At 39.3% G+C, this 27613-nt stretch overlaps 1 protein-coding gene across 1 annotated transcript; it reads right to left on the reverse strand.

The window, feature by feature from the left end:
• MAN2B2 (mannosidase alpha class 2B member 2) lies at nt 1–27381 on the reverse strand. Its single transcript, XM_038135717.1, has 19 exons — nt 27143–27381; nt 24770–24916; nt 20801–20906; nt 18299–18471; nt 16917–17032; nt 15750–15927; nt 14347–14545; nt 11266–11456; nt 10355–10541; nt 9373–9506; nt 8075–8331; nt 5916–6107; nt 3909–4161; nt 3693–3803; nt 3386–3578; nt 2570–2725; nt 2089–2201; nt 1125–1242; nt 1–230 (listed from the first exon to the last, which is right to left on the reverse strand). Exons 1-19 carry the CDS (start codon nt 27272–27274, stop codon nt 136–138), a joined length of 3051 nt encoding a protein of 1016 aa, XP_037991645.1. The 5' UTR covers nt 27275–27381; the 3' UTR covers nt 1–135.
• Nucleotides 27382–27613: the final 232 nt, after the last annotated feature.

Raw genomic sequence — 27613 nt, forward strand, 5'->3', positions numbered from 1 at the left:
TCAATTAAATTCAAAGTTTATTCCAAAATTAATTTTTCCTTCATTAACAGCAGTAGGATGTTTTCCAAGATCATAACTTGTATCATGAAACAAAACTTCAAAGATATTACATATTCACCTGAAATACATCAATCATTATTGAACCTGGAAGTATACAAAGAAAGTTCTTATTTCTTTTGGGTGAACAGTTACTATGAAGTCTTCTGAGGTCTCTGTGCTGTTGAAGAACCCTGTAAAACACAAAAGCGTTGGTAATTTATTACAGCAGCTTTACTCAAATGGCTATGTTATTCTATCACATCAGTTTTAACTCATCCCTTCCCTAAAAGTTAGTGTTTGAGCAGATTCTCCTCCTTAAAACTCATAGTATAGAGCCTAAGATGTACCCATTCATAATATTAAAATATACAACAATTTCTCTTCTTTTCACACACTGACTCACACAGAAAATGCGAAACGACTCTTCCAGTCATGCACCTTGTCTTCAACATGAATAAAGAGCAAGCAAGCTCTAAGCTGCAGGTCAAATAGAGCTCTAAACTCTCTACCAAGCCCATTCCAAAACCTCTGCAAGCTTTTCACAAGGCACAATATGTATGTAAGTGACAGCAAGGATATTGTCCAAGCAACTAACTGGAATGAGAAATAAAATGAGGTCACCCACAGCACTGGATCTGAGTGTCAGCCCTAACTTGAATCATATCCATAGAATCCATAGAGTCCTTTAAGCTGATTACAGCAGAGATTTTTAACTGCAGCTGTGCGTTTTTCTGCAGCACAGGCTTCAACTTAGATAAACACAACTCATCAGCATCTGACAAAATCAATCTGTGTCACAAGCATGAATTCATAAAGTAGTCACTTCTACCTGGACAAAGAAAACTCCAGAAAGATTCCAAGCTTTTTAACACTTCTAGGCAAAACAAGCTATCAATGAATACAACAGTCTGGTACTTGCAGGGAATCTTAGCTAAATGTTCCTACCTGCAGGCTGTGACAGGTACCAGGTCTGCCATACAAAACAATAATGCATTTCTAATCTTGCAGTTTTTGAAAATATTTTTAACCAGACTAATCATCAAGCTTCAACAGTCAATGGACACGAACCACCTTATTCCACCTACCTTTGCCTGGGTATTGCGCAGTCTTCCATTTCCACCGCTCCAAAGTGTTCACATCCCAGGTGCCCGTGAGGGATCGCTCCTCCACCGCCGCCACTGATCCCAATCCCTTTAGCAAAGACTGAGTAAAGAGGACACCAGGAATCAAAGGAGAGTTCATAGACAGGAGTTTTGACTCACTAGCCTAGTACACAGTAAGACCAGACAGAATTTTCAACTCTAGCACCGGCCTGTTAATTGGAGCAGAGACACTGAAAATCTGCAAGGTCATGCAGCACATGGGCAAATACAGATTCACCAGGCTTCACACTAAGAAGCTGAGGTGCTGAAAGCTTCCTCTGCATTGCAGTACAGAGTCTCTTAAAAGGGCTGAAACTCACACTCCCCTTTTAACTAAAACAAAGAATCCTACACATTGATCCCCAGGTTTCTGTCATGACAATAAAAATAATAAACTCCTGCCATGAAGTATAAAGTAATCTATTTCCATAGGAAAGATCAAATAAACATGAAACTGAAAAAAAGTGAGTACATGATGGAAGCAACAACTAACTCACTGAAATAAACTGTAGAAAAAAAATGTTTTCCTTTAATCCTGTTCAAGTTTCATTAATTATAGGTACAATTTTCAATAACTAAAGAAACAACAACACAGAATCCTACTCTCTGCACTGGTTAAGGTAGTGCAGGAAGTGTTACACTCCAACAGCTCAGCAGAACCAGTCCTACCCATTTTCAGCAGATCCTCATGCTGTGCCTATGGCAACTTCATTTGAAGTGATGGCTTCTGTGTTGCAAAGCCAAGTGAAAAAAAAAGGCTCACTTCCCTCTGAGGTAAAGTTCTACTAATACATTTATATCCATCTTTTGTGTACTTTATAGTACACAGGATGTAGCATTCCAGAACCACTTCTCTCTGGAATAAAACCACCTTACTTGGTGTCCCATCTCGAAGGGCTACATTTACCTTTAGATCTACCATCACAGGCTGAGACAGCACAGGATCCTCTCCAACTTCATACAAGTGTCTAATTCTTAGCAGGACACGACTGAAATCTGCATCACCTTGCTTCTGTTCACCTTCAAAAGAAACCAAAATACATATATTTTCTTTCTTTAAAATTAAACCCAAGTTTTAAACTTGAATTTTTTAAACTTTAAACTCCCATCACTTGAACTTAGTTCCTATTTTTTAAAATTAGCAAGAGGACTAATATCAGGAAATACCCAGCTCCCACTTTGACAGGAATGTCACTAACAGGCATAACAAACTCAGGCAGGAGAAATATTTTACTACTTGGGCAGCCAAATAATACTGTACAATTAACTTCCTTGATTGAGGAATTTAATGCTTTGAATAAATAAAAATACTAGCCACAGAAGAGATAAAAAAAAGAAAACCAGCTTATTTAAGTGTAACATCCAGCCACCTTTTGGAAGGCACCTACCCATGTGGATGCTGCGGACCTGCTCTGCATGATTAGAGCTGTACCTCCACCCTGGAATGCTCAGAGTCTGGAGATGAAGATTAGGTGGCACAGTTACAGGCAAATCACGGACTGAATTCTGCTGAAGTTGTCTGGGTAGCTTTGGTTTATCTCCTCCTTTATGCAAAATAAAACAAAACAAACATTAAACATCCATCATACACACAAGCCTGGCTAGGGCACTGTGGAAGGGTAAAGGGCTTTTTGCTTATTCGGCCCAGGCAGAGGCAAAGTAGTGATATGCTTTCTCCTCCAAGGCCTTCCAAGATAATAAGCAGAAAGCAGCATGATTTTAAGCTGCTAGAACAGTGTATCAGAGCTTTCCATAAAACAAATTTCACTTCAGTTTGAAATTGCTATTTCAATACCAGGCTTCACTTTTAGTTGATAAGGCGAACAAATATTTTTAAAAGAATAACTCAAAAATGGTCATTAAGGACTCAGCATCCAGGAAGATGATATATGGTGCACTACCTACTTTGCACTAATTCCCTGTGTGAACATTTTGCTCTCATTAGATGCTTTAAAATTTATTTTCCTCTCAAAGTAGAGATAATTATATAACAAGAGAAACATTACATATACTTGGACAACATCCATGTTTGAAATTAATGCAAAGTAATTAGCAGGCTCTAAATCTGCCTCCTAACTCACTCCATGCTAACTTTGCCTCACACGACGCTTGAAGTCTGCATTTAAAAACTCAACAGCATAAATCAAAGCAACATAAACAAGCCATCCAGCTGCTAAAGGTAACATAGGGGACTGAACGATTACCTGATAATGCTCCAAACATCACTACTGGCCTATGCTCTAACGCCAGTCCACTTGTCCGATACAAAGTGTTGGTGACATCCTTAGCTCCTAAAATAAGCCAAATTACAGGGCGAACCACTGAAGAGTCATTCAAAGTGAGATTGTTATTCAGGTCCCACTGAAGGTTGTTCCACAGTCTCCTGTGTAGCATCACCTGTATTGGGAGGGTAAATGTCACAAGAGGAATCAGCCATCAGGCTTTACTTACATTATCAGCAGCCATGAAATTAAGCCCTTGTAGAAAAAGAAATAAAAATTCATACTTTACCTCAACTTGTCCATTCCCTTGACTTGACACACCGTGAGCTCTTTCTGCAAGCAGCATCAGCCTTGTGGTATCATCTTCTATGTAGGCAGTCTGGACCATAGGGTAATAGTTCTGTAACCACACAGCAAACCATGCAGAGATAATATTAACACAGGAAACAGTAACAGAGAGCAAAGATAAGACACAACTGACTTTGGATTACACCTTAGTGCCTACCCGAGCCACTGTGTTATTCACATATGCCTTGAATGGTCTTTTCTGCATCTGATACCCGTTGTTGTCAGTGTAGAGAAGTTGTCTGGTGTTCAAATTTGTGCTTGTTCTTAGAACTGCTTCACGATTTAATTCCAAAGGCCCAACACTGTATTCTTGCTCTATCCTATGGCAAAGCAGCTTCCCATCGTAGCCTTCTGGTACTGAATACAGCCTGGTGTACACTGCATATATATAGTCCTGAGAAGTAACATTGCTACAAAAATGAGAGGAAGGATGCAGAGTTTATAAGGTGGAGCACTTGAGTGTTTATGACAAAACTTGTAAGGCACTCATGATGTCATCCTACACAGACAACTTTATTGCCCATTTTCTATTTATTTCATGTACAGTAATTTTAAATTTCAATTTAGCTTTCAAATGTACAGATATTCAACCAGAGTAAGTTATATCCTTAAAGTTTCCTTCACATTACTAGTGTAAGGAGGATTCCTCATTTGATTACAAAGGCTCTGTGTTGCTCAAAATGAACAACAAATTTTAAAATTATTATGACTCCTTAAACAATATATTTACATTGTAAAGAATACATAGATTTTTACAATCTGGGTGACATCAACTATGATGCAAGAATTCCACACTACTTTCCAAAGGTCCTTCTCAACTACAATCCTTGAGCAATGCCATGTAAAGCCAAAGACTTCAACCAAACAACCAGATTTAAAAGGGGACGAAGGGTTTATAGACTGATATAATTTTACCACAGAGAAAACAGTTCATCAGGGGTCAGAGTGACCTTATAAAGGATTATTTTCTCCTTTCTCTAATTTGCTTTCAAGATAGATATTCACAGTTATGAAAATGTATCATTATGTCCAATTTCCATCCATGTAAGATATTAGCTGCAATATTAACACTGAGTTGTACAGAACCAGTTTCTCAACAGAAGTTGCATTAAAAAATGTACCACAAAGGATCTCCCTAAACAATCTCCACATCCCCCCCTCCCTCCTGCAGCAGTATGTGCTTCAGAAGTGGGCCCATGTGAACCTCAGGAAGTTCAACAAGACCAAGTGCAAGGCTCTGCACCTGTATCAGAGCAATCCCAAGCACAAACACAAACACAAACACAGGCTGGGCAGAGAAAGGCTGGAGAGCAGCCCTTAAGAGAAGGCACTGGGGGTGTTGGCTAATAAGAAACTCAACATGAGCTGGCAAAAGTGTGCTCATAACCCAGAAACCCAAACTTGTCCTGGGCTGCCTCCAAAGCAGCACAGCCAGCAGGTCAAGGGGGGGCATTCTGCCTCTCTGCTTCCCCTTCCTGCGACCACACCCAGAGTACTGCATCCAGCTCTGGGGCCCTCAGCGTGGGAAGCACAAGGACCTGCTGGAATGAGTCCAGAGCAGGGCTACAAAGATGATCAGAGGGCTGGAGCATCTCTCCTACGAAGACAGCTTAAGATTGCTCAGGAGAGAAGAAAAGGCTCTGGAGAGACCTTAGGGCAGCCTTCCAGTACCTGAAGGGGACCTACAGGGGAGCTGGAGAGGTACTTTTGACAAGGGCATGTAGTGACAGGACAAGAGGAAATAGCTTTAAACTTAAAAAGAGTAGGTTTAGGTAAGATGTTAGGAAGAAATTCCTTGCTCTGAGGGTAGTGAGACACTGTCACAGAGAAACTGTGGATGCTCCATCCCTGGAGGTGCTGAAGGCTCTGTCTCTGGCCCTGGCCCTCAAGGTTGGATGGGGCTTTGAGCAACCTGGTCTAGTGGAAGGTGTCCCTGCAGAGGGTTTGGAATTGGATCTTACAGTCCTTCTAACACCAAAAAATCTATGATTTTATGATTTACAGGAGGTGCTTCCTCAGCAGTACATTCAGCAGATGTAAGGTAAGTTTTTTTGTCTAAATCCTAAACAGTACAAATACACAGAGCTCACTGTTTAGGAGTAACTGTACAGAAGTAACCTCATACACATCCAAACATTCCAGTGAAGCTGTAACGGTGCTGTACCTGTAGAAATACTGCCTTATCTCTGTCATCAAGTTTCCAAACATCACTTCCAACCCCACTGCTTTTGATACTGGAACAGCTGAAGCATTTGGAGCAAACAAGTAGTTATCTGAAATGGGTCCTTTCTTTGTGTCTCCATTTACGTGGTACTCAAGGAACTCCTGGGTGAACTGGACAGTCTGGTTAGTCTCCCTGAGAATCCAGAGAAGAGTAAAAATTAAGTAACTTATAAACACATTTTGTACATGAGAAATGCAAAGCTGAACAGCAAGAAGAACGAGGCTGGAAATATAAGGACAAAAAACTGTTTCTTCTTCTGGATTGATTTTGTGAGACTGAGCAAATGAGGACAGCAAAGAACTAAAGTGCCCCCCATTAAGATATCAATCAGTTTGTAAGCAAATGGAGTTTCTATGTAATTTCCTATTTTTGCAGAAGAGAAACATTTTAAGATTAAACATCATCTATATCACCTCATTGTTTTGATGCCAGAGTTGCTACAGGATTAAAACTACCCATTTCACAAGAATGAGGTACACTGCACTGCTCCAATGAATAATTAGTTTCATTGACCTTTGTAGCTAGGTAAAATCAGCATGATGCAAGTTTCCATGTCTAACACTGGTAACAATACAATCAACAGGATAGCAACATTTACAATCACTCACTACCTACTGTATCTCCTCCTCTCTCCACTGAAGCCTACAGTTTTCATGACTTATTATCACAATTTTCAGAAAGTCATATGGAGGCAATTTAAGATGCTGCTCTCAGCTACCTGCTCTGCCTTTGGCAACTTGCTGTGAAAACAGGAAAAATCACTTCATCTAGCATATAAATTTATACTGCTAAATGTTTTATCTCATGTTAATACAGCTACCCATAATTTGTATTAACTGAGGAGAATATCCAAGTCTTTTCTACTACTTCTCTTATGAGGCCCTTTCAGTGCAGGGGCAGGATCTAGAACTTCTAACTGTTGCAGTTGAATGTAAAGGGCTTTCCAATTGAAGATCCCAATTTTTTTCAACCTTTCCTCCCATTCTGACCTGTGAGGCCTCATCCTTTCCCATTATCCCACTGCAAACTTTCTGAAACTCAAGCATTTTGAGCTTTTCTACATTGCCTTTAGAAAAGTTCAAAATTATTGAGTATCTCATTTCCCCTACGTGCTGAATTCCAGCTCTTGCTGCCTGCCAGAACAGGATGAAGAAACCCAAAATCTGAATTTAGATTTTTGTTCTTCCACACTATATTTCTCATAGAATCTGGAGACATGTCATAGACATGAATCTCATAGACATAGAATCTCAAAGACTTCTGGAGTTATGATCTGGAGGCACTCTGAGAAAATACTCCAGGGCTCTTAGTTAAGGACCAGCTGAACTTCTAAAGCTGATTTTAGTGATGCTGGACAACAAGTCCTCGCTATAGAGGGCAGAATTATGAACAAAACTGCAAAGGTGAAAGAGATCTAGCAATCAGCATGCCAGTGTCAAAGGGGTCAAATATTCCATCAGTATATAACAGGTGACAATCTGAATCCTGAGCAGGCAAAATGCAGCACAACTCCACTGAAGCTGAAGAAATTGGGCCAAGTCACATCAGCTGAGAGACACCACCTGAAAACTTCAAATCTCACCTAGATCTTGATAATGCTTCCATTTTTCCTACCTGATTAAATGGAAATTCCTTAGTTAAAAGTTTCCTTTCAGAGAGTTTTGTAGCTTTCTACCACAGAAAGAGTGATACGGGACTTGCAAAACTCTACTTAGTGTAAGTAAGCGCTTACTTTATCACTTAAGGCTCACTGTGCTTCTTAGTAATTTTTAACAAAAATGCACATTCACAATCCTATTTTGTTCTAAAGTACAGTGAAACTCTGCTGACATACTAGTTATTACTGTGATATGTCATCTCAGACCAACTGCAAAGTTAAACAGGGAAACATCACAGAACTAGTAAGGAATTCTGCCTGTGCTAGTGTTGAAGTGTCCTGTAAAAAGAAAGCATGTGAAGGGATAAAAACAATTTTAAAGACCACAAAGAACATTTTGTTGAGTCTTGGAATAAAGACACATAATACAAATCCTTGGACTTATTTTTATGAAGTGCTTTAAATAATCTGACACACTATTGAAACAAACAGGCAATCTCACCTGTCTGTAATGCTGTGCATCAGGTTTGTGTTTTGGTCAAACACGATCTGGTAGCAGCTGTTAACCACAGGAAACAACTGTTGGCTTCGCTGCCCTGCACGAGTCAAGTCTCTCCGCCTGTACTTGATTGAGCTCCCAACAAAGGCAGATTGTTGACCATCCAAGGGTTTAATACTGTATTTTCTGTAGCTCAGACCACTTATTTCAACTAGAATATACAGATCATAGGTAGACTGGGATTCCACGGAGCTTTGAACCTGTACGTTAGCATACACAAAAATGCTTCATTACAGCACATTAATTAGCAAGGCAATTAATTTCATGTATTGTTAAGTCCTAAATTATAAAAATTGGCTTCTACTTTAGTAAGTTTTAAAACATGCCATTCTTATAATTCTAAGTTACAATGTAGATCCATGCTGCTTTTAATTGGGAGCCTGATGAACTTGGATTAAGCTGAGCCTTTCCAGTGAAGCACGACCACGTGCCAAACCAAAGAGACTGACGATTTCCAGATAAAGGCAGTGTGGTCTTATGCCATCACATGTACAGGAACAAGGGACAGCTGCTGTGCCTCACTACCTGACTACAATGTGCCTTCATGCACTGTCACAGTTGTAAGCCACAGGTCACAGAAACTGTGCAGCTGGCAGAATTTGCTGAGCTATCTGGCATCTCAGGGACAGAGGGGAACATCTGGAATTGTGTCAGGCCTCTTCAGGCCTCATGTGCAGGAAGCATTCCTGGAGATTTATCAAGCCATTGATGATGATGCATTCTGTACAGCAGATGCTCCTGAGAAAGGCTAGTGCTAGCTCTCACTTGAGGCCACTTTCTTCCCTCCCCTGGAACAGCTGGCTGTGTCTTGGAGCTTGGCTATGAAAGAATGAGACATCAAATGGCAGCTGACTGACACCAGTTTCTAAGACGTACATTTCTTAATTCTCTTCTTCTCCCTCCCCAAGGCAATCTGTCAATTGCACAAACGGGGCTGTCAATTGTAAGGCAGTCCTTCAACATAATAGAATTTATTTGAAACAGTGTTTTTTTACAGAAAGAAAAATAAGGTAAGAAGCACCAGGTCACACACAGCAGACATGCAAAGGACAAACCAAGCACACCACAAGAGCAGCAAGTCCTTTCAGAGAGTAAAAAAGTCTCTCTGTTGAGACAACAGACAAGCAAAAACAACCCTTGAAGGATAAGTAGGAAAATCCAACTTCAACAGGAAGTAGAATCTGGTTAATGAAAACTGACAAGTGAGTAAAAAGTAACAGAAAGAAACAAAGTTGAAGTACCTGTGCTGGCACAGAATGTCCCAGTTCATCATATACACTCATCGCCTCACTGCTGACAGAAACCGTGACAAAGGTAGTGATGTTCCATGCCAGTGGGTTATAGACAACCACATACAGGTCAACATCTGCAGCACCTTTGTGCAAACAAACAAAACCTGCAGTCACTACATTATGTATCTTTAAAATGTGGTATTAAAATGTATTTAAGAAATCTGTATAGATACAACTATCTTACAAAATTTTAACATAAAACCCTGCAGTAAAACTTCATGATTGAAAAAAGGAAAACATTTTACAGTGCTTCATTTAAACCTTTTCTGCTTTATTCTTCTATTCTCTGCCCAATCAAAAGAGACCATGTATTCAGAAAATGACACCTGAGTTGAATGTAAATGCATTTAGTGAAGATAAGCTGCTTACAACTCATTGTCATGCAGTATTAACTTTATCAGAGTTATACAGAAGATCAAATGAGAAGCCTAATTTAAAAACAGCCCTGTAAAAATCCAAATGGGTCTGTTGCACAGCCCACGGCACTGCTTACATCTGACAGTTTAAAAAGTTTCCAAAGTCAAGATAAAAGGGAGTGTACAGTCTTTAGAACAGACTTCTTAAAAATCCTTTTACATTTTTTACACAAGCTGGCAGTACATTATAGCAAGAACATTTCTTCACTCTGACGGCGCTCCTTATCATATAACGCTCTGTTGCAGAGGAAAGTTAATTTAGTGACTATTCTGATCAGCACCTCTTCCTCCCCTTGTTTTACATTTGAAATCTGAATCTGAGAGCCAGGTCTAACATATGCACTGAGGTAGAGTTCTGTCTAACATCAGCTGAGAAATCCTGGGTCTCAGAAGGCAAACACGATTTTCTAGCCATGGTTCACAGAACTTAGATGTTCTTAATATGTTATTTTGGAGGAAAACATGATAGCTTTCATAAGGTAGCTTGAAAATTGGAAAAGCTGTGCAAAAAGTACCTGGTTTTCCTGAGCCTTTAGTGTAAACAGAAGAATAGACCTCTCCATTCTTCTTTGCATTGTTGATATCAAAGATTATGGAAGCCATTAGCTTCTTTACGTTGAACATTCCATACATCAAGTTATTCAAGTACATGTCCTTCACCTTGGGAGACTCTGTGCCTGTTATACCATCATGGTGCTGGACCTTGTATTTAAAAGTAATTTGAAAGGTGCAACAGGACGACAACTTCAGGTTTGCAATGTGTTAACATGATAGTCACTAAACTTCTTACACACAACTTAAAACAATAAGAGATGACAGCTATATTCAGAGGGAAAAACCAAACAAGTTACCAAAACCAAGAATGCAGCAAATATACTGTAACAAGACAGATTTTTCATTTCATACTTAGTTCTGGTCATTACCTTAGCAGACAAAATAATTATTGACAGCAAAAGCATTGAGGACTGCAAATGGTTAATGATACAAGGCTAATCACTTAGCTGCTGAACTTTGAAGAAACAAATCTGTCCTTCCTGTTCTAGCTAGCAGAAGTAGAGATTATCAGTAGTTTTCAATTAGTTCAATTTTTGTTTGGTATTTATTTACTTTTAAGAATAATTTTGTAAATAACAAAAGTAACACCAAGAAAAGGAATTTCATATGCAAAATTTCTAACCCCATACTCTTTCACTGGTTGAAGAAAACATTTGCCAGTGGAAACCATGATGCATGGTTAAGGGGCTGAAGTAATGTTACAAGACAGTTTTTTGAAAAATTGCTTTATTGCTTATGACTTGCAAAAGGCGGAAAGTTATTTCCAAAAATATAAAAGCAACTTTGAGACACTCCAGGTGAAATGCTTATGCAAATTTTCATTTGGAAAATAAACAATTTCATTCAAAGTAGAAAATAAATCAATCTTTACCTCTGAAACTGCCCATCTAAGACTCTGAAGTTGCTTTAAGGCTTTACATTTGCAAATAGAACCTTCTGGGTGTTTCTGGACATACTGTGTGAAAAAGGATTCTCCAGCATAAAGCAGTGAACTTGCTCTCCTCGCAATTCCTTTTAATGTGCTCCGAGAAGTATAAAACCCAGTCCATGCTTGGAATGGCTCTGTTTAGAGTGGAACAGATCCAATACACATCAAAATACCACTTCATTTATTCTTCTTCTTCTTCTACTACTACTGTTCAGCTTCTTACATGAATCCTACTGGGGATTGACACAGCAGCCATCAAGTACAAAGGTCATAAAGCCTACAAAGAAACTCAGCCAGGAACACGCATTTTGAAAAATCATCTCTCCTACAGGCCTAGTAACATGCAAGTTTGATACACAGCCAGTACCAACCAAGTTAACCTGTGTTTATGGAAATTTCTTCCTTGTGGATCTGCACTGAAGAATTTTCGAAGTTTCACTGAACCATATATTATTATTAGTTGTTAATAAAATACATTATAATCTTTGGTAATTGCTTGATACACACACTCTAAATTTCAACCTTTCAGTCAAAGAGATTTAGCTTAAATTTGATTTCTTCAAACTGGAGTAGAAATAGTGATGGGATGACTCCAAACTACTGCAGCATTTCAAACTACATCAAGAGATGCCCTCAAGTGGTTACTGGAAAGTATTTCAACATTCTGTTTGTGTTAATGTTTCAGTAGCCCACAGAGTGAACTTGGAAAACAATTATTTGTTTTTAAAACCTTCAAAACTCTCCTTAGGGGTGGGAGTGTGTGTTTTTTGGGGGGCAATTTCTTTTAACATACACTAGTGATAAATAGGTTTTCTAGAAAGAAGTTGCAGAAAGTGTTTCCAAAGAGCATACATGCAAATGTAATAATCTGCTATCAGCCCAAGAGCAAAGGCAATGATTAAAAAATAGGATCTTTTGCTCAAAAAACTTATTTTGGACTGAAAGGTGCTAGAAGTTTCAACAGAATTAATTCATTTTTGGTTTTAAACATTACAAGCAGAAGAACCACACATACGTATCAGCACAGTACAATGAATGCAGAGCAGAAGGAAATACTTATCTGGGACTTAAAACTTGAGTTTCCATATATCATAAGTGACACTGAGCCCAATATGTGACTCACAAAAAAAGGGCATAGCAAGAATAAGAGAGGATTAATCATCAAGAAGCAAAACAGCATGTGGGAGAAAGTGCACTCAAATCTATACTGCAATTGCCAGGCACAGAAAGTCATTTGGGGAAAAAAACTACATCTCTGTGTGGGCACCCAGCTGGAACACTGAAGGTGCTGCTATTATGCAAGCTAATAGCAATTGAATCCTGCAGGTAAATTATGCCAGAAGATAAAGGAAAGAGCCCAGATGTAAAAGGATATTAGCAGTTAGAACTGGCAATGCTTTAATCAGTAAGTTGTTAGGTATGATCCCTAGAGGGAGGTGAGGGAGTCAGGGATCAGTCCACGCCATGATTCACAGGAAGCAATGGTTATTTTTATTCATTGAAAAGTTAACAGACACATTACAGAACAGTCTGAAATATACGTACACAGCCAAAAAATGTGATGAAGCAGTGGGAGCTACAATTACACAGAAAGGTGTTTTAATGAAATCAATGGGATTTTAACAATAAACCAGGCAATAAAATAAATTAATGAGTTTAGAAATTGAGAAATTGGTTGTGGCTTCTCTCTGCATACTTTGATATGAGGTCTAAAAGGGTAAATTTACTGGGGAAAAGAATTAAAGGGATGTTTGGTACGGCATGATTTTTTTGGTATCTTTTAGTACTTTTCAGCTTGGCTTGAAAAGCTAAGTCAGTGCAGCAGGTAAACAACAAGGAGCAGCAAAGAAATTTTCTAACACTGTATAACAAAATTTCCAAAATACTGACCGTTTTTTTACTTGTTTAGACTTCAGTTATAAGAGGATTCTTTCCCACCCCAGAATTTCAAAGTGTTTTCTTTAATGAAAAAGGCAAGATTTCTCCTACAGGAGACTTTAGGGGTTCATCTCCATTAGTATTTTGTTTGGATCAGGTCATCCTTACCTAGTATGCTTTGCCTTATAGAAAAGATTGGATTTGGAGCTCACAAACTGGATTCCTGATGGATGCAACAAGCATTAATGGGCATTCAAGTCTATATGACTATAGTAGAAACAGGCAATCCCCAGCCAGGGAATAATGTGCTCTGACTCCATGATTAAGAAGGCTGAACAATTGCTTTACTAAGCTATACTATATTACACTACTACTATACTCAATTACATACTAAAATGATATAAAAAATACTTAAGAATACTATACTAAAAGAGATACTTAAGAAAAACCCATGACTGTCTGAGACAGCCAGGACACAGCTTTGACCCAGCTGGCCAAGGAATCAAAACAACCTTCACTGGTGTCCAATAACCAAATCATTTTCAGGAAACAATCTCCATAACACATTCCACATGTGCAAAACAACAGGAGGAGTGAATAGAGATAAGAATTGTTTTCTCTTCTTCTCTGAACTTCTGACTGCCTTTCCCAGGAAAAATCCTTGGAGAACTTGTGCCTGCTGCTTTCTGTGAAGAGAGCTGTGGCCACACATGACTAGATTACAAATTTCCTGTAATTACTTACAGTGTGGACACCAAATCCTGAACATTGACTGTTTCACTGTGGGAACCCCCATCCTACTGTAGTAACACAGAACTACCCCAAGAGCTTTCAGATTGCCTTGGTCCCTTGGTTACCTGTAGCTTCTCCAGACATTCACAGATCCACATCACATTTTCCACCTCTGGTCTAAGCTATGCCTAATCCAGTTATTTTAAACAGTAAAAATGGGACACTGTTCTATTTGGCCACACACCCATCTTTTTTACACAACTAAATTGGGATCAACTAGTCTGTTGATGATACCTCATAGAGTGAACAAATCTTATCAGAAGGCATTTTTCTTTTTTACTGCTCATTTTCCCTTATTAAAATTTTACATACGTACATTTGAGGCAGACATTAGTCAGCTGTGGACTTCATTACCTGTTGAATATGGAAGAAAATCTTGAGAGTCCCGAGTTTCCCATGTAAGATTCCTGCTATAGACTGCTTGGAAGTAATCACTGACAGTGGCATACTGGACAGTCACTCCAAACTCAGCAGAATGCTTGTTAATATAATCTACCAGCAGGTCCATGTTAGAGTACTGAACAGATGCATTAAAGAACTGTTTGTCACAGCCCTGAAATTCCAAATGCAGAACAGCCAAATCACTTTGGGTCACATAATTAAGGAGGATAATTTTTAACACTAGTCAATGTTCCAGGGGTATTTATTTTGATTTTGACTGCCCATATAACTGACATTGGTTACAAAACTATCAAGGGCAGGGTTACTCGCACAAATTGTCTGTAATCATGAAAAAATAATTAAAAAGCATAGAGTTTTAGAACCATATATTCTCCCTACTTCTTTACATAGCATTATCACAAGCACAGAAAGCCATAAGTTTTCTTACATTACTGCAAAACTGTGGGTTTGGATCTAGATGTTAGGGGTTTATTTGTACTGTTAAAAACTTCTCCCCATTCCAGCACAATTTTCACCATAGCACAACTACAGAGTGCTATATTCTATTTCTCACTCTCTACAAAAATAATAAATTCAATATAAGCAAGTGTCATAAACACAGGAGAAAAACAAATCAGTGACTCATCAGTCAGAAAAGTTTTTCTTTGTAAGAACAGATATTGTGGTGAAATAGCCCATAATCCTTTAATATTGTAATAATGATACCTGCAGCATCCATCAAAATTAGAAACCAGACTGTACTTTTAGTTTAGGCAAGGTTATTCTTTCCTAAGGTCTTGGAAACAGCAAGAGCACATCAGTGCTATATGTACATGTAGGATGTAAATAACACAGCATATTGCTGAAGAAAGTGTTTGGATGACCAAGCTGATATGCTTGCTTATCGTTCTAGCTAAAATATAAGGACTCTAAAAGAAAATTATTAGACATCTGTTAGGAAAGACCACGTCTACCTAAGTGTCATAAACTTTTCTATAATGCTATAATTTTGTTAACACTGAGTTATGTTGGGCTAAGCAATTCAAAAAGGAGATCATATAAATAGAAAAGCAAGGGGTAAAAAAAGGAAGCAATACTGTAACATATAGTTATGCAAGAGGTTATCTTTACAGTTTTGACACTTTTTTTTTCTATATTGAGTAGAGTGGAAAGCTTTGATAGGCAACTGGCAGGCTATACAAGGAATTTTTAAATATCATTACCAGTCAGCCATTTGGATCACAATTACTAGAAAAACAGTTCATGTCACGTGGTTTGTACCAGCATTTCTGAAGTACCTGCTGCAACAAGAACCACCCACTCACACTCTGGTGTGTACCTGTCTCTTCTAAAGCAAACACTGACCAGGCACTCACCCATGGCCACAAGACCTCCCCTGTCCGGAACCAGGCCGCTCTCTCCTTGATGTTTGCCACCATGGTTTGTGCATACAGGTGGAGGTTAGCATCTGTAACAGGGAGACTCATGTTTGGATAAACACCATCTTTTGGTGGATCTGGGAAAGTTGCAAATCCATTCCAAAAAAATCCTGACCTAAGCAGAAGCAGAAAGCAGTAAGCTGTAAACAGGATTTACTCAACTGCAAAAAACAAATCAAAAGGTGCTGGTACAAAACGGGAATAAGAGGCAAAAAAATTCCGTTTATATTCATTGCTACTATTTAGGTTTAAGTATTTCTTTGGGGATGGAGGTAGGGGGAAGAGTCTACCGTTTTCTTTCAACACTGTGCAACTTTTCAAGTCCCTGCTGCTTGCTGTCATAGAACAAAGAAATCACAGGACAACCAGCAAGCTTTGTAACAATGAGGATGTTCCCTCAAGTAGACTTCATTTTCAAAGAGTATTTTACTGAATAAGCAAGTAAGCAAAATAATTTTTTTAAAAGTTCTAAAATTTCTTCACAAAATTAATGGCAAATTTTTGTTGCCGTAGTGTATACAGGGACAACAGACACAATCTCAGCTCAAGATAATGCTGAAAATCTCCCATAGAAAATCAATTAGCAATGTCCAATTCCCTACTGAGCTTCCTGGAGCTTTCAAATCTTTACTTCCAGGCAGAGAAAAAAGACCCCAGTACTGCTTTGGACATTTTCTATTTACAGTAATTAATTTGTTTCATATTTTTATTCTCTTTTTTTTAATAATGACTGACATTGTAAGTAAGTCACTGTATTATAAGTAGATGAAAGCCATACCTATGTTTCAAGCCTGCTGGTGTAAGAAAACAAGTCTGTCAATATTTAGAGACATTTTTAATGCCTGTCAGTACCAAGTGCCACTTTTGAGAATTCAACTGTTACATACAGAGCAAACCTCTTTATTATGGTAGAAAGCTGGGGATGCATGCTTAACAATCCTTACTCAGATCTACAGAGTCCAGACATCTCCTTGACCTACGACAGGTCAGGAGAAAGGAGTAGGATACTTTTGAAAGAAAACAGTCAAAGAACATGCTTAAACTCCAATAATATAAACTCTCAGAAGTGAACAACATTTCTGTATATTTGGGAAATCTTTGGACCTGTTTGAAAAAGGTAATTGAGATGGAGTACAGTAGCTGTACTGATCCATAACATGGGTGAAGATCTCCTGTCTTGCAGATAAGGAAGGAGAGCCCTGCCATACAAACTGAAGCTTCTGGAAAACAAAAGAAAAGGTAAAAAACCATTACCCTTGATGACATTCACAGAAATACATCATTAACAATATATACATCATAAACAACATAACAACCTAAGACTTCAGAGTTCTCATCTTCCTTTCCACCACTTCTAATACTTTTAAGTGCTTTTTCTGAAGATCCAATGCCAATGGTATCCCAGGCAAGGCCCCACACTATATACAGGAAGCCACATCAGTGCCTCTTTCCATTAGAACTGATGCAGAAGGAGAGGAGGCAGCACAGTGCCAGCACACTAAAATCCAGAGATAAGCCTGGCTTATCACAGCCATTATACCTCAGTTGTTTCAATGGAAGCTAGAAAAGATCCAGATGTAGTCTGACTGCACTATAGTCAGTGGGAATCAATGTTTAACTGATGTTAATGCTTACATTCTACTGAAGTAGAATTTTACTGTTTTAGAAGCCTTCAGACTCTTAAGGGCCAGAAAAAAAAACAAACATCTGGGCAAAGATCATCAAAAGGTCATAAAAGATTTTAACAGAAAGGAAGAACTGCAAATCATTGCAAACATAAGGTCCAGGCTTCAGTAAATTCAACATGAATTCTGTTTTCTTCAGAGACACTTGAGTTTTACCCAAGATTCATAAAAACTGCCCAGTGCCCAGAACACAGTAGTGAAGGCCCCTTATTTTCTCATAATGTAGTGAGTAAAACTGATGGCAGATCAGGGTCCAACATAGTGATAGGAAAAGCCTTTATTGTGTATGGGACACTGTGCAAGAGAAGGCAGAACAGGAAAGAAAACCTTAATTCAGCAAAACCAAGACTAACTGCCACTTTAACTGACCTAGTACCATTAATTTTACAGGCACAAATAAATGTTTCAAGCCTGACAACACTGTGCCCAAGGGTTACAAAAAAACCTGCTCACACAAAACCCAACAGATACAAGATTCTGTCAGGGAAAGCTGGAACTCCCAGATGTCTCTACTTCAAACACTCCAAATTAGGAGTGTCCATTTAGACTTGCCCACTTGCCCACATTTTGTGTCTTCAGGCTGGACTACATTTTATCACTGACCAGAAGTCATGAAGACATTAATTGACTATATAACACATTTAATATGATTCACTATTACCACATGCAATCAGTATGTCCCATTTAAACCAGAAATACCTACATTTTCTTGCCCAGATGACAGATTCTTATCTTAATGTCATAGTTTAGATTACTGTAAGTAGAGGCCAGCAAAGTTTTCATTCCTAAGGGTATTTTTACCTTGTTTTTCTGCATGTCAGCCTTCAGATCATAGTCAATACGAGAAATAAGATGAGCATTGAAACCAGCCAGAGCAAAAAGAGTTGGTGTTGTAGCTGAAGCTCCAAAAGGATCAACATGCCAAGAAAACTGAGGCCTGAAGCCAAAAGTTTCATACAAAAAACCATGACCTTCTGCAAAGCAAAATTTGTTCAGGTTAGGAACACTTCTAAAAGTTAATTTCCTAAGTTTAAAAGGCATATTGTGATACAGGTAAGCACTTGAAGGATAGCTTCTTGTAGCTGTTTCCCAAAGCATTCAAAGTTTTGGGAATTTAATCATTCACACCAAAAAATTTCACACTGAAAATGTTTATATTGTTCGCCAAGTATAACTTATTAACATTATAAAAGATTACAACAAAAAGGAATTACGATCAGAGAGGTCTCAGAAAAAGTACATAGCTACAGATTAGGTTAAGGCTAATAGCCAGGTTGGAGTCTGCATGAAAATAACAACCTGGGGCTTAGTTTAAGTTTGCTTAAAAATCATAAAACCCATTCCCAGAAAATTTTAGTCTCATATTAATGACAAGGGACAGAGAAGCAAGCCATCCACTAAATAAAACTAGCATGAATATAATTATCAGTCATATGAAGCTAAAAAAGACAAAGGTTAATAGTGAACTTGATAGTTGATGTTATTTACAATTAATGTTACTAATGTAGTTACTAATGTTACTAATATAGAAATGAGTTTTGAAGAAAGAAACCCCTGAACTGGGAAAGCCCAGACAATAGCATGAACCCAGAAAAATAATTTGAATCAAAGTAAAACTACCAGGAAAGCAGTAGATTTTATTTGGAACTCAGGTATATTGCACTTGGATACTCATCATAAAAAAAAAAGAAGAAAAAAGAAAAAAAATTGCAGATCATTATTTCATAATTGAAGAATTATGCTCAGAACTATCTGAAAATACAATCCTATCTTCCCTGGAATAACTCTATTTCAAATTTTAATATCACATTTGAATAAGTGAGGCTGCAAGGCCTCTTTCCACTTCATCTTTCCCTTGGTTAATATTTTTCCTAGCTAAAATATTTGCAATGTGTTTCAGTATTCTGATACAGACATATTTAAAACAGGGTTTTCCAGGCTCCTCCAAAACACCGGAATTCTGGACAGACAAAAGAAGACATGAAATCTAGACCACAAATGTCTGCACTGGCTTCTCAACTTGAACACCACACAATCAATTTTCTTTGTACATACTCAAACTGAATAGAGGGTTCAGGACAAACAAATGAGAATTTTAAAATACATTAATTATTTTGTTCCTGGTTAATAAATTACCAAACTTGAAATTTCTTTTTAAAAATAAAGATTATGTTTACACAGAATGAAATGTTAAATTAGAAATTATGTCTTTTTCAGCTAACTACAATGTATAGAAAAGCTGTGTTTTTGTTTAACAAAAGAACTCTTCAATCATTTTAGTATTTTATTTGAGAAGTCCTAGGTTCAGTGCTCTAAGCCCATAAAGCAACCTTTAAACACAGGAGTCAGATGAGAGAAAAAACAAGTTCATATCTCCTCCTCCTCTTGGCCAGAGTGTAGAGATACAAAAGCAGCTGCTAATCCGGAGCTCCTGATAAACACTAACAAGCAAGGAACAAGGCCAGTGGTGCTGTGCAGTCAGATGCAGAAGATAACAGAAGTGTTTTCTGTCCCTTTGCTGTCCCATGTAGAAATACTATAGCCCTGGCAGAGTTTCCATCAGCCATGGCAGCTGGTGCTAACACATCCCCTCCCTGCTACACCTTAGTGGCATAAAATAGACATCTCTAGCACAGAGGTGGCATCAGCTATCCTGTTTCTGTTTCATGCAAACACACCCATGCACTAGAAGAATGTTTAAACCATCAGACGGACAGGTGTAACATTTAAATGTTAGATGCAAAAGTTAGAAGATTAAATGGCAAACAGTGCGTCTCCTGGAAATATGCACCCCTTTCTCACAGAAAATGATGATGATTACAAAGGGGGTTTCTTCATCAAGGAAGTCTTTCAACTCATTTTAGTTGACCTCTGTGACATTCCCTGTGCCCCATTCTGCAGAAGACCTTGCCGAAACAATACAACTTCCCTACACTCTGAATTGCACCAGGTATTTTCCTGAGGAGTTTCATACCCTCAATTTCACCATAACTATCTTCCCAGGAACTTTGCTCTCAAACACACACACAGGAAAGGCCTCTGCTCCAAACAAGTTTATACCTGACAAACCAGCTTTTGGTAACCTTTGTGCCTGCTGCAGAACTGTCATGTCAAAACTAATGGGTTTTGTTTAAGCAACAATTTTTATACGAATAACACTTTGGCTAGTAAAAAAATAAGAAATGCTTTAATTAGTTCTTAAGAAGTCAGAAATTAATAGCAATTTTGGAGTGGAAAAAATGACAAACAAAACCTCCAAGGTCATTACAATGAAAAATAAAGGTTAAATGCAAATACGCATACCCGTCAACTGTAAAATCTGATCATCAATTAGTGTCACAGCTTCATCATGCATCACTTGCCCTCCAATGACAAATTCCAGTCGTCCCTCCTGAAGCAACTGATGGACCTATGATATGGAAATTAAGACACAGAACATAAGCATCATTTCAGTCTTATCCAAAAAGGCTGCAAATTCATTTGCTAGTACATTACCTAGACACAACACTTATCAAGAAGGCATCTAGGAGAAAAAGTGAGATAAAAGTGAGATACAGGGCTGTCTGTACTGAGGGTATCTAAAGGAGAGCAACAGAGAAAAAAAGGATTTCAATGAGCTGCACAGTGCACTGATTTATCCAGCTTACACTGAAATCAGGTAACAGGAACAAAGGATGCCAGGAAGACATTGACCTTTTGGTGTTTTTCAGTAGTGCTGTTACTGTGCTTTTTTATGCTGTCAACACCAGACATTGCACTGGCAGCAGCCTGTAATCCTGCCTCAAGGCAGCTAGAGCTCGAGGATTAAAACAGAAGATACTAATGCTTCTCCCAAAATCTTCCTCCTGCTGCATCCAGCTTGGCTTAGGGAAGGCACTTGGTGGCTGGATGAGGAAGCAATATGCAATTCCTTGCAAGCAGCAATGGAGCCCCAGGCAGGCAGTAATATTCAGGCTCCCAGGGTTTTAGCTGGAAACAAGATCTCTGGAATCCAGGAGAGAGACAGACAGACAGTGCCATCACACCATGGCCACAAACATCTCTCCTCACTCCCTGTGCATCTATCTTGCCTTTGGGGCACAGACAAGTTGCTCAACTTGTGACTGACAGAAAGCTTTATTAAGAAATAGTTATTCCACAGGTTTGCCTGCCTGAATAACCCACTGCTAACCTCAATTTCTGATCTTTTTCCTAGTTTAAAAAATGTCAATATATTGCAACCTGCTCAAGTTTTGGTGGTGTTTTTTTTTTTTTTTTTTTGGGGGGGGTGGGGTTGGGAATTTTTTTCTTGGTGGGGGAGGGGGGAGTTTAATTTCAGCTCCTAGAAACAAGTACAACCTTCAGCAAATGCTGGATGAAGAGGGGGGTGGTGTTTGGAGGGAGGAAGGAATAGTCTATGTTCCTTTCTAAAAGCATTAGGAGTCTTTTGGTTTTATTTTAGTTACTTTAGAAATTCAGAGATATCTCAAACTTCCAATAAGTAAAGTTTATGCAAATATATATTTTAATCCTCAACTTTTTTTTTTTTTTTAATCTGTCATGTAGGATGCCATTTTTAGAGCTATTATGTTTATTTTCCCAGGAACCTTCAGTGTCTACTCAGATAGGATGCCAGATTGTCAATTTTGATTATAATCATTTCTCTCCTTCACAATGTTGTGAAAACGCTTCAGGGCTCAGCATTCCTAAATTAGTTCCAGCCGACTGTGGTGACTGATTAGCATGCTGGGAGACCAGATAACTGATATCTGGTGTCAGCACAGAACTGGCCCTGACCTACATGAAAAGAATCTGAAATTATTATTCCCCATTTGGATGGAAGTCCAAAATATACCTCTGATCAAAACTTGGGGCCACAGAAATGTTTTTTAATGTAAATTTTGTGGAACCACTGAGAGGCTGGAGAGACAAGAAAAAAAAAATCAAGTAATTTAAGCAATATCCAATCTTCCATCTCTCCAAAAAAGAAAAGAAAACAGTATCTGTAAAGACAAGCACTTTTTCTGATCAGAAGGGGGCAAAATGAAGGAGGAAACAGATGCAGTAGTACTGTAAGCAGCAGGATGCTATGGTGTTAGAACATATCTGTGATCCTTGGGACCATACTACCATCAACTCATGCCTACAAACCAGACAGAAGTGGCTACACATCTTTTTTGTCTCCTAGTTAAAGCACCCAGACATCAACCCGCAGTAAGGAGGTAGGAATGGTTCACACAAGACAATTCAGTGTAAATAACACGTGCAAAGAACTACAAGGTTCCCATCTGGCTGAATACCGCTGCAGTACATTTCACTCTAACGTATTCTCTTGTCTGAATTGAAAAACCAACTTCTGTACCCCGGTGTGGAAGAGGTTTTACAGCGACTTCTGTGAACCAGAGAGAAGTTTGATAAGAGGATCCATGTTTACCCCTGGAAGAATTTTCTACCAAGGTCGTTGACATAGAAACCAAGAAAGAAAGAAGGATAAATAAGAGAAAACTGCAACTGTCTGTTCCAATAAGCACCTTGTTTGTCTTTCGTGACCAATGAGTAAAGTGTAAACTTAAGAGTTTTGTAAGAATGTATAAAAAGCATGCATGCTATGATAAAAGCAGTTTGAAGCCTTCTGAAAATGGAGTGTGTTGCTTTGTACTGTGACCGTCTCAACTGTGACACCCAGGCTGTACCCTTTACAAGTCTTTAATGCTATAGTTCCAATACAAAGCTTCAAAACAACACTAGAATTAAATCCTAGACACTTCAAAACAAACTAGAATTACATCCTGTATTCCAAGTAAACCACTAAATGACAAAAAAAAAAAAAAAGAAAATTAAAACCAGAGTGCCTATACCACAGAAAATCATTAATTCTAGAGTTCAAGTGGAAAAAGCAGGACAGTAACCAGAGTGACCTAATTTCAGGGACCAATATTTGCAACTTGCTAATGTTAAAAACATACCATTTATCTGCAAATTAGAGTTTCAAAGTTAGACACACAGGTTTAAGAGGAATTTAGTTTTAAGCATTTTCATTTTGAGAGAAGAAACTACAAAGTAACTAGAGAACTGACTATACAATGTGTAAAAGCAACAATTACAAATAATTAGGCTAAGAAACTAAAGCCTGAATCATAGGTACTAAATTTTGCACTACCAAGGTCAAACGTGATACACATTATTCTTCTCAACTCCACATAATAGCAGGAATAGACATTAGAAACATGGGCCTTGAGTTTACATTTGGCTTATAGCAGCAGAACATACTTGAAATAAGATCAACTCACCTTTGAAAGTTGGAGGACTTTCCTGTCCTTCTACAAAGCAGTTCCTATGCTGTTTTCTTCCCCACTTACAGCACAGCTTTCTCATTTAACAAATCTACAAGAAAATTGTCCTACAACAGGCAAATATGGGCAGAGTGCCCCCACAAAAACTGCCAACTGCCTAAACCCAGCAAAATCTCTCCTGCAAAGATCAGCTGTGCACAGGCTGTTATTTGAATACGGAACATAAGAGAAGACTCAGAATAGTGAAGAACTATGTGAAGAAAACCAGACAAGAGGTGTGGTTTTTTGCACCATGCTTCAAACATCCAGAACTTTAAACAAACTGAAATGTAAAGAACTGTTGTTAGGACCCTGGTAACAAACCAGACCATGGAGTTCTAAGTGCCCATGGGAAGTTGCATGTGTATACCCTTTGGTTTTAGGATCCAAAATAAACAACCAGCTGCTAGCCTATCAGTCCAGTCTTTGATTCAGCATGTTTGTTTCATGTCAGAGGAAAGAAGAAGTGACAAATAAAACTCCACAATGACGTTACTAGAAAAAAATCACTTCCATTAAATGTACAGTCACTGACTTGCTGTACTACCTGAGCTTACACATGGCAGGTTTTTGAGCCGTGCTTAACTGGAAAGAACAAAAAGTTCCTTCTTGTGAGCAGTGACAGGTATCAGATGTTTTAATGGATATTGGTGCAGCCTGTTTCAGGTTCACCCACATCTTAAAGTAGCATGGCCCCAGATAAGTAAGTTGCCGATGAAACAAGAATGGTAAAGTGTAAAAAAATCTTCAGTGCAAAGGTTACTACCTCCTACTGCTCTAATCTATAGCTGGGGTTTAACCTCTTGCAACTGCCTTTAAAGTCCTTTAAGTACTAGATTCAGAGGCAGCTTACATCAGACCTGGGTAAAAAGCAAATGGCAAAGTACTTTGCCCTTATTTATCCCCCTGAAAAGAGTGTGAATTCTTTGTTAGAAGGAAGCATGGCTTCAGTGCAATTTACCTGCTGCTTCTGTGTATCTGTGGCTACCATATCCCACCAGAGTCGAAAGAATTCCTGCTCCACCGCAATGAATTTGCGCTGTTTTCCTTTCATTAGCTCTTCTGTGACGGTAGTGTAGACATTTGCTGCGTACGCGTGCATACTTTCCTGAAAGAAAAAAAAAAGGTAAATAAGCTCTGTTTTACCTAAATTAAAAGGGCTGTTTTAAACATTCATTGGGCTTGAAAAGAGAGATACCAAAAACCTCACATTTGCTGTACGCTTCCTTTGTAGCCTGAGAAAGATTGAGTGCTGTCTACATAAGGCCTTTGGCCCTTCTGTTTCAGAAAACATCCTCCTGACTGGGGACCTGACTAGATCAAGGTGTAGCTTCTCCCAAGACCAGCACTAATATCAGCTTTCTTTTAGACACACTGGGAACAGCTTACCCCGTCCCTCAGTGTTCACCTTAAATCACTGATGCTATGAATGATAATATTTTGCACCACCATAAAGACCCCACATGCACGCTTCATTCTCCCATTCCAGCTCTTCTTCTGACGGCCTGAATTACCAGAATTGCTTCTTCAGAGCGAGTACGACTGTGCTGTGCATTACCAGTACAATGCAGTGATGTAAATTATACTATCATGAAAAAATAACTCTATTTTGCTTGATGTTTTAGGATAGAGTAAACCCAAGCCGGTAAAAGAATCTTAGAATGAGTTCAAGTGTTGACACAGAAAGTGTGAGCTCTTACGCATCTACTGTATCTTGCTCCTAAAAACACCTCTATTCCAGAACGAGGCCTACGGACTTTTATTGCAATGCAAATATGACAGCTGCACCCATCAAATAATCTACCACAGTGTTATATCCTGTGAAATGGTATCAAATTAACAACACCATGTTAATTTTGAAGCTGTGCACACAAAGCTGTACTCTTTGTACACTTACCTCAACCTGAACAACCTTTGTTGACCAGATCATCTTCCACCTATTACTTAATTTCAAAGAGATAGAGAATGTCTAAAGACAACAGCCAACGTCCTGGGATTCCCTGAGATGTCTGTCTTGTAACGAAGTTATCTGTATGTTATTGGACAGTTATTTCACTCTAACACTTTTCTACTTAAACTACTGCTACTTAAGAACACACAACACAAAATGTACATGCTAAAGTGGTTGACACATAGATCTCTCCCCACAGAAAAACTAATGGACATGATATGTAAAACACGAATGCAGAGTTTCAATTTAGGTAAACTTCCTACATGAAAATAACAATTTGAAATAAAATGAGGTAATCCATTCCAGAAATTAACTTTTCCTAGCCCCTTGCTTTCTTTCCACAACAGAAATCCAGACACCTTTGCAAAAATGCTCATGCCACTAGAAAATGGAAAACATTTGAGTGTAGGAGGAATGGCTTAAAATATTGTTGGGTTTATCTGAATAATTTCTTCCTCAATTATTTTCCCATTGGTTCATAAGGGTTTTTTGAAATCAAGATTATTAGATACTTAAAACACTGTGAAATTTTAACTAAGGGTTTGAAGTTTTAGTTTTGTGCTCTCTTATGCAATTTCTGAGTATGACTTTGAAGTATTAAAGGAGAAATTCATTAATCTTTCCTAAAAAGGGAAGACAAAATACATGCACAGCAGAGATAGTGGGTGAGCCACTAGCTCTTTTTTATTAGTTAGGCCTAATGCCATTTCACTCTAGTGAGTGAAGGACCCACAGCATCTTTCACACGTAAATGAAAATAATTCATAGTAACGAAGAAGAATTCAGTATTAGGATTTTGGCTAACGAAGGTAAAAGGCATGAAGCCCCACCTGATTTATTTTGCTTGGCATTTCATGCATTTGGCAAAAATTAGTTTGCTACCCTACTTCAGAGGCACTAGTCTCCAGTGCCCTAGTCTCCCCACCCCAGCCATCGAGGGCCTGGGATCCTGCTCTCCTCTCTGAAGAAATGACAGAAGGTTTTCCTGGGGTTTTGGCTTTGTAACAAGATAAACGTAACGACCATGAAAATCTGCCACGCAATCAAAGCCCCATCAAGCAGAATTAAGACTTCCCTTAAAAAGAAAAAAAAACCCCAAAAACAACCAAAACACCATCAGGAGCATCCTACTGAACACAGGCACACAGAAACCCACAGCCCAAGGGCACGGCTCCTAGGCTAACCATGCCACCCGCAAAGGAGGATCCCGAAACACCAGGGGACACGGCAGGCCACACTGGGGGCAGGAGCTGCACCGGCCAAGGATGCGCGCGTTTCTCCGCAGGCGGCGCGCCCCGGGAGCCGGCGGCGCCGGGCAGCCCTGCCTGCGGCTCAGCCCCGGCCGCGGAGAACCCGCCCCACCCGTGCGGCGCCCCCGCCGACCTGCACCGTGTACACCCAGCCGACGTCCATGTGGCTGTGGGCGACCACGAAGGCCCGCAGCTCGCCGCCGGCCCGCGGCAGGAGGGCGAGGAGCGGGAGCAGCGGCAGGAGCGGGATGCGCGGGGCAGCCATGGCTGCTGCGGCGCTCCCGCCGCACTTCCGCGTCCCGCGGCGCCGCCTCCCCGAGCGGAATTAAATAAATAAATAAAGCGAGGGGCAGGAGTCGCCTCTCGAGCGGGAGGTTCCGAGGCCCGAGGGGTGACTCCGCCTCAGCCCCGAGCGGCGCTGCGGGGGCGGGAGATCGCCCTAGCGGGCGTGAGGGGCGGGAAGCGCGGCCCCAGAGCGGCTCTCGCTGGGAATTCCGGGGCTGCCTTTCCGATAACGCTGGGCTGCTCAGCGAGAGGCCGAGTTCTGCACCTTGGGCAAAAATCTTTGTCGGCTTTAGGAAATTCCTTTGAATTGAGGGCGAGT

The sequence above is a fragment of the Motacilla alba genome, chromosome 4 (assembly GCF_015832195.1).
Source record: "Motacilla alba alba isolate MOTALB_02 chromosome 4, Motacilla_alba_V1.0_pri, whole genome shotgun sequence".
Lineage (NCBI taxonomy): Eukaryota > Metazoa > Chordata > Aves > Passeriformes > Motacillidae > Motacilla > Motacilla alba.

Coding starts and splice junctions, on each gene's coding strand:
- MAN2B2 (XM_038135717.1), bottom strand. CDS start 27,274: ATGGCTGCCCCGCGCATCCCGCTCCTGCCGCTGCTCCCGCTCCTCGCC. Junction 3,804..3,908: donor TGAATAACACAGTGGCTCGG/GTAGGCACTAAG, acceptor GTGTGGTTACAG/AACTATTACCCTATGGTCCA. Junction 2,202..2,569: donor GGTCCGCAGCATCCACATGG/GTAGGTGCCTTC, acceptor TTTCTTTTGAAG/GTGAACAGAAGCAAGGTGAT.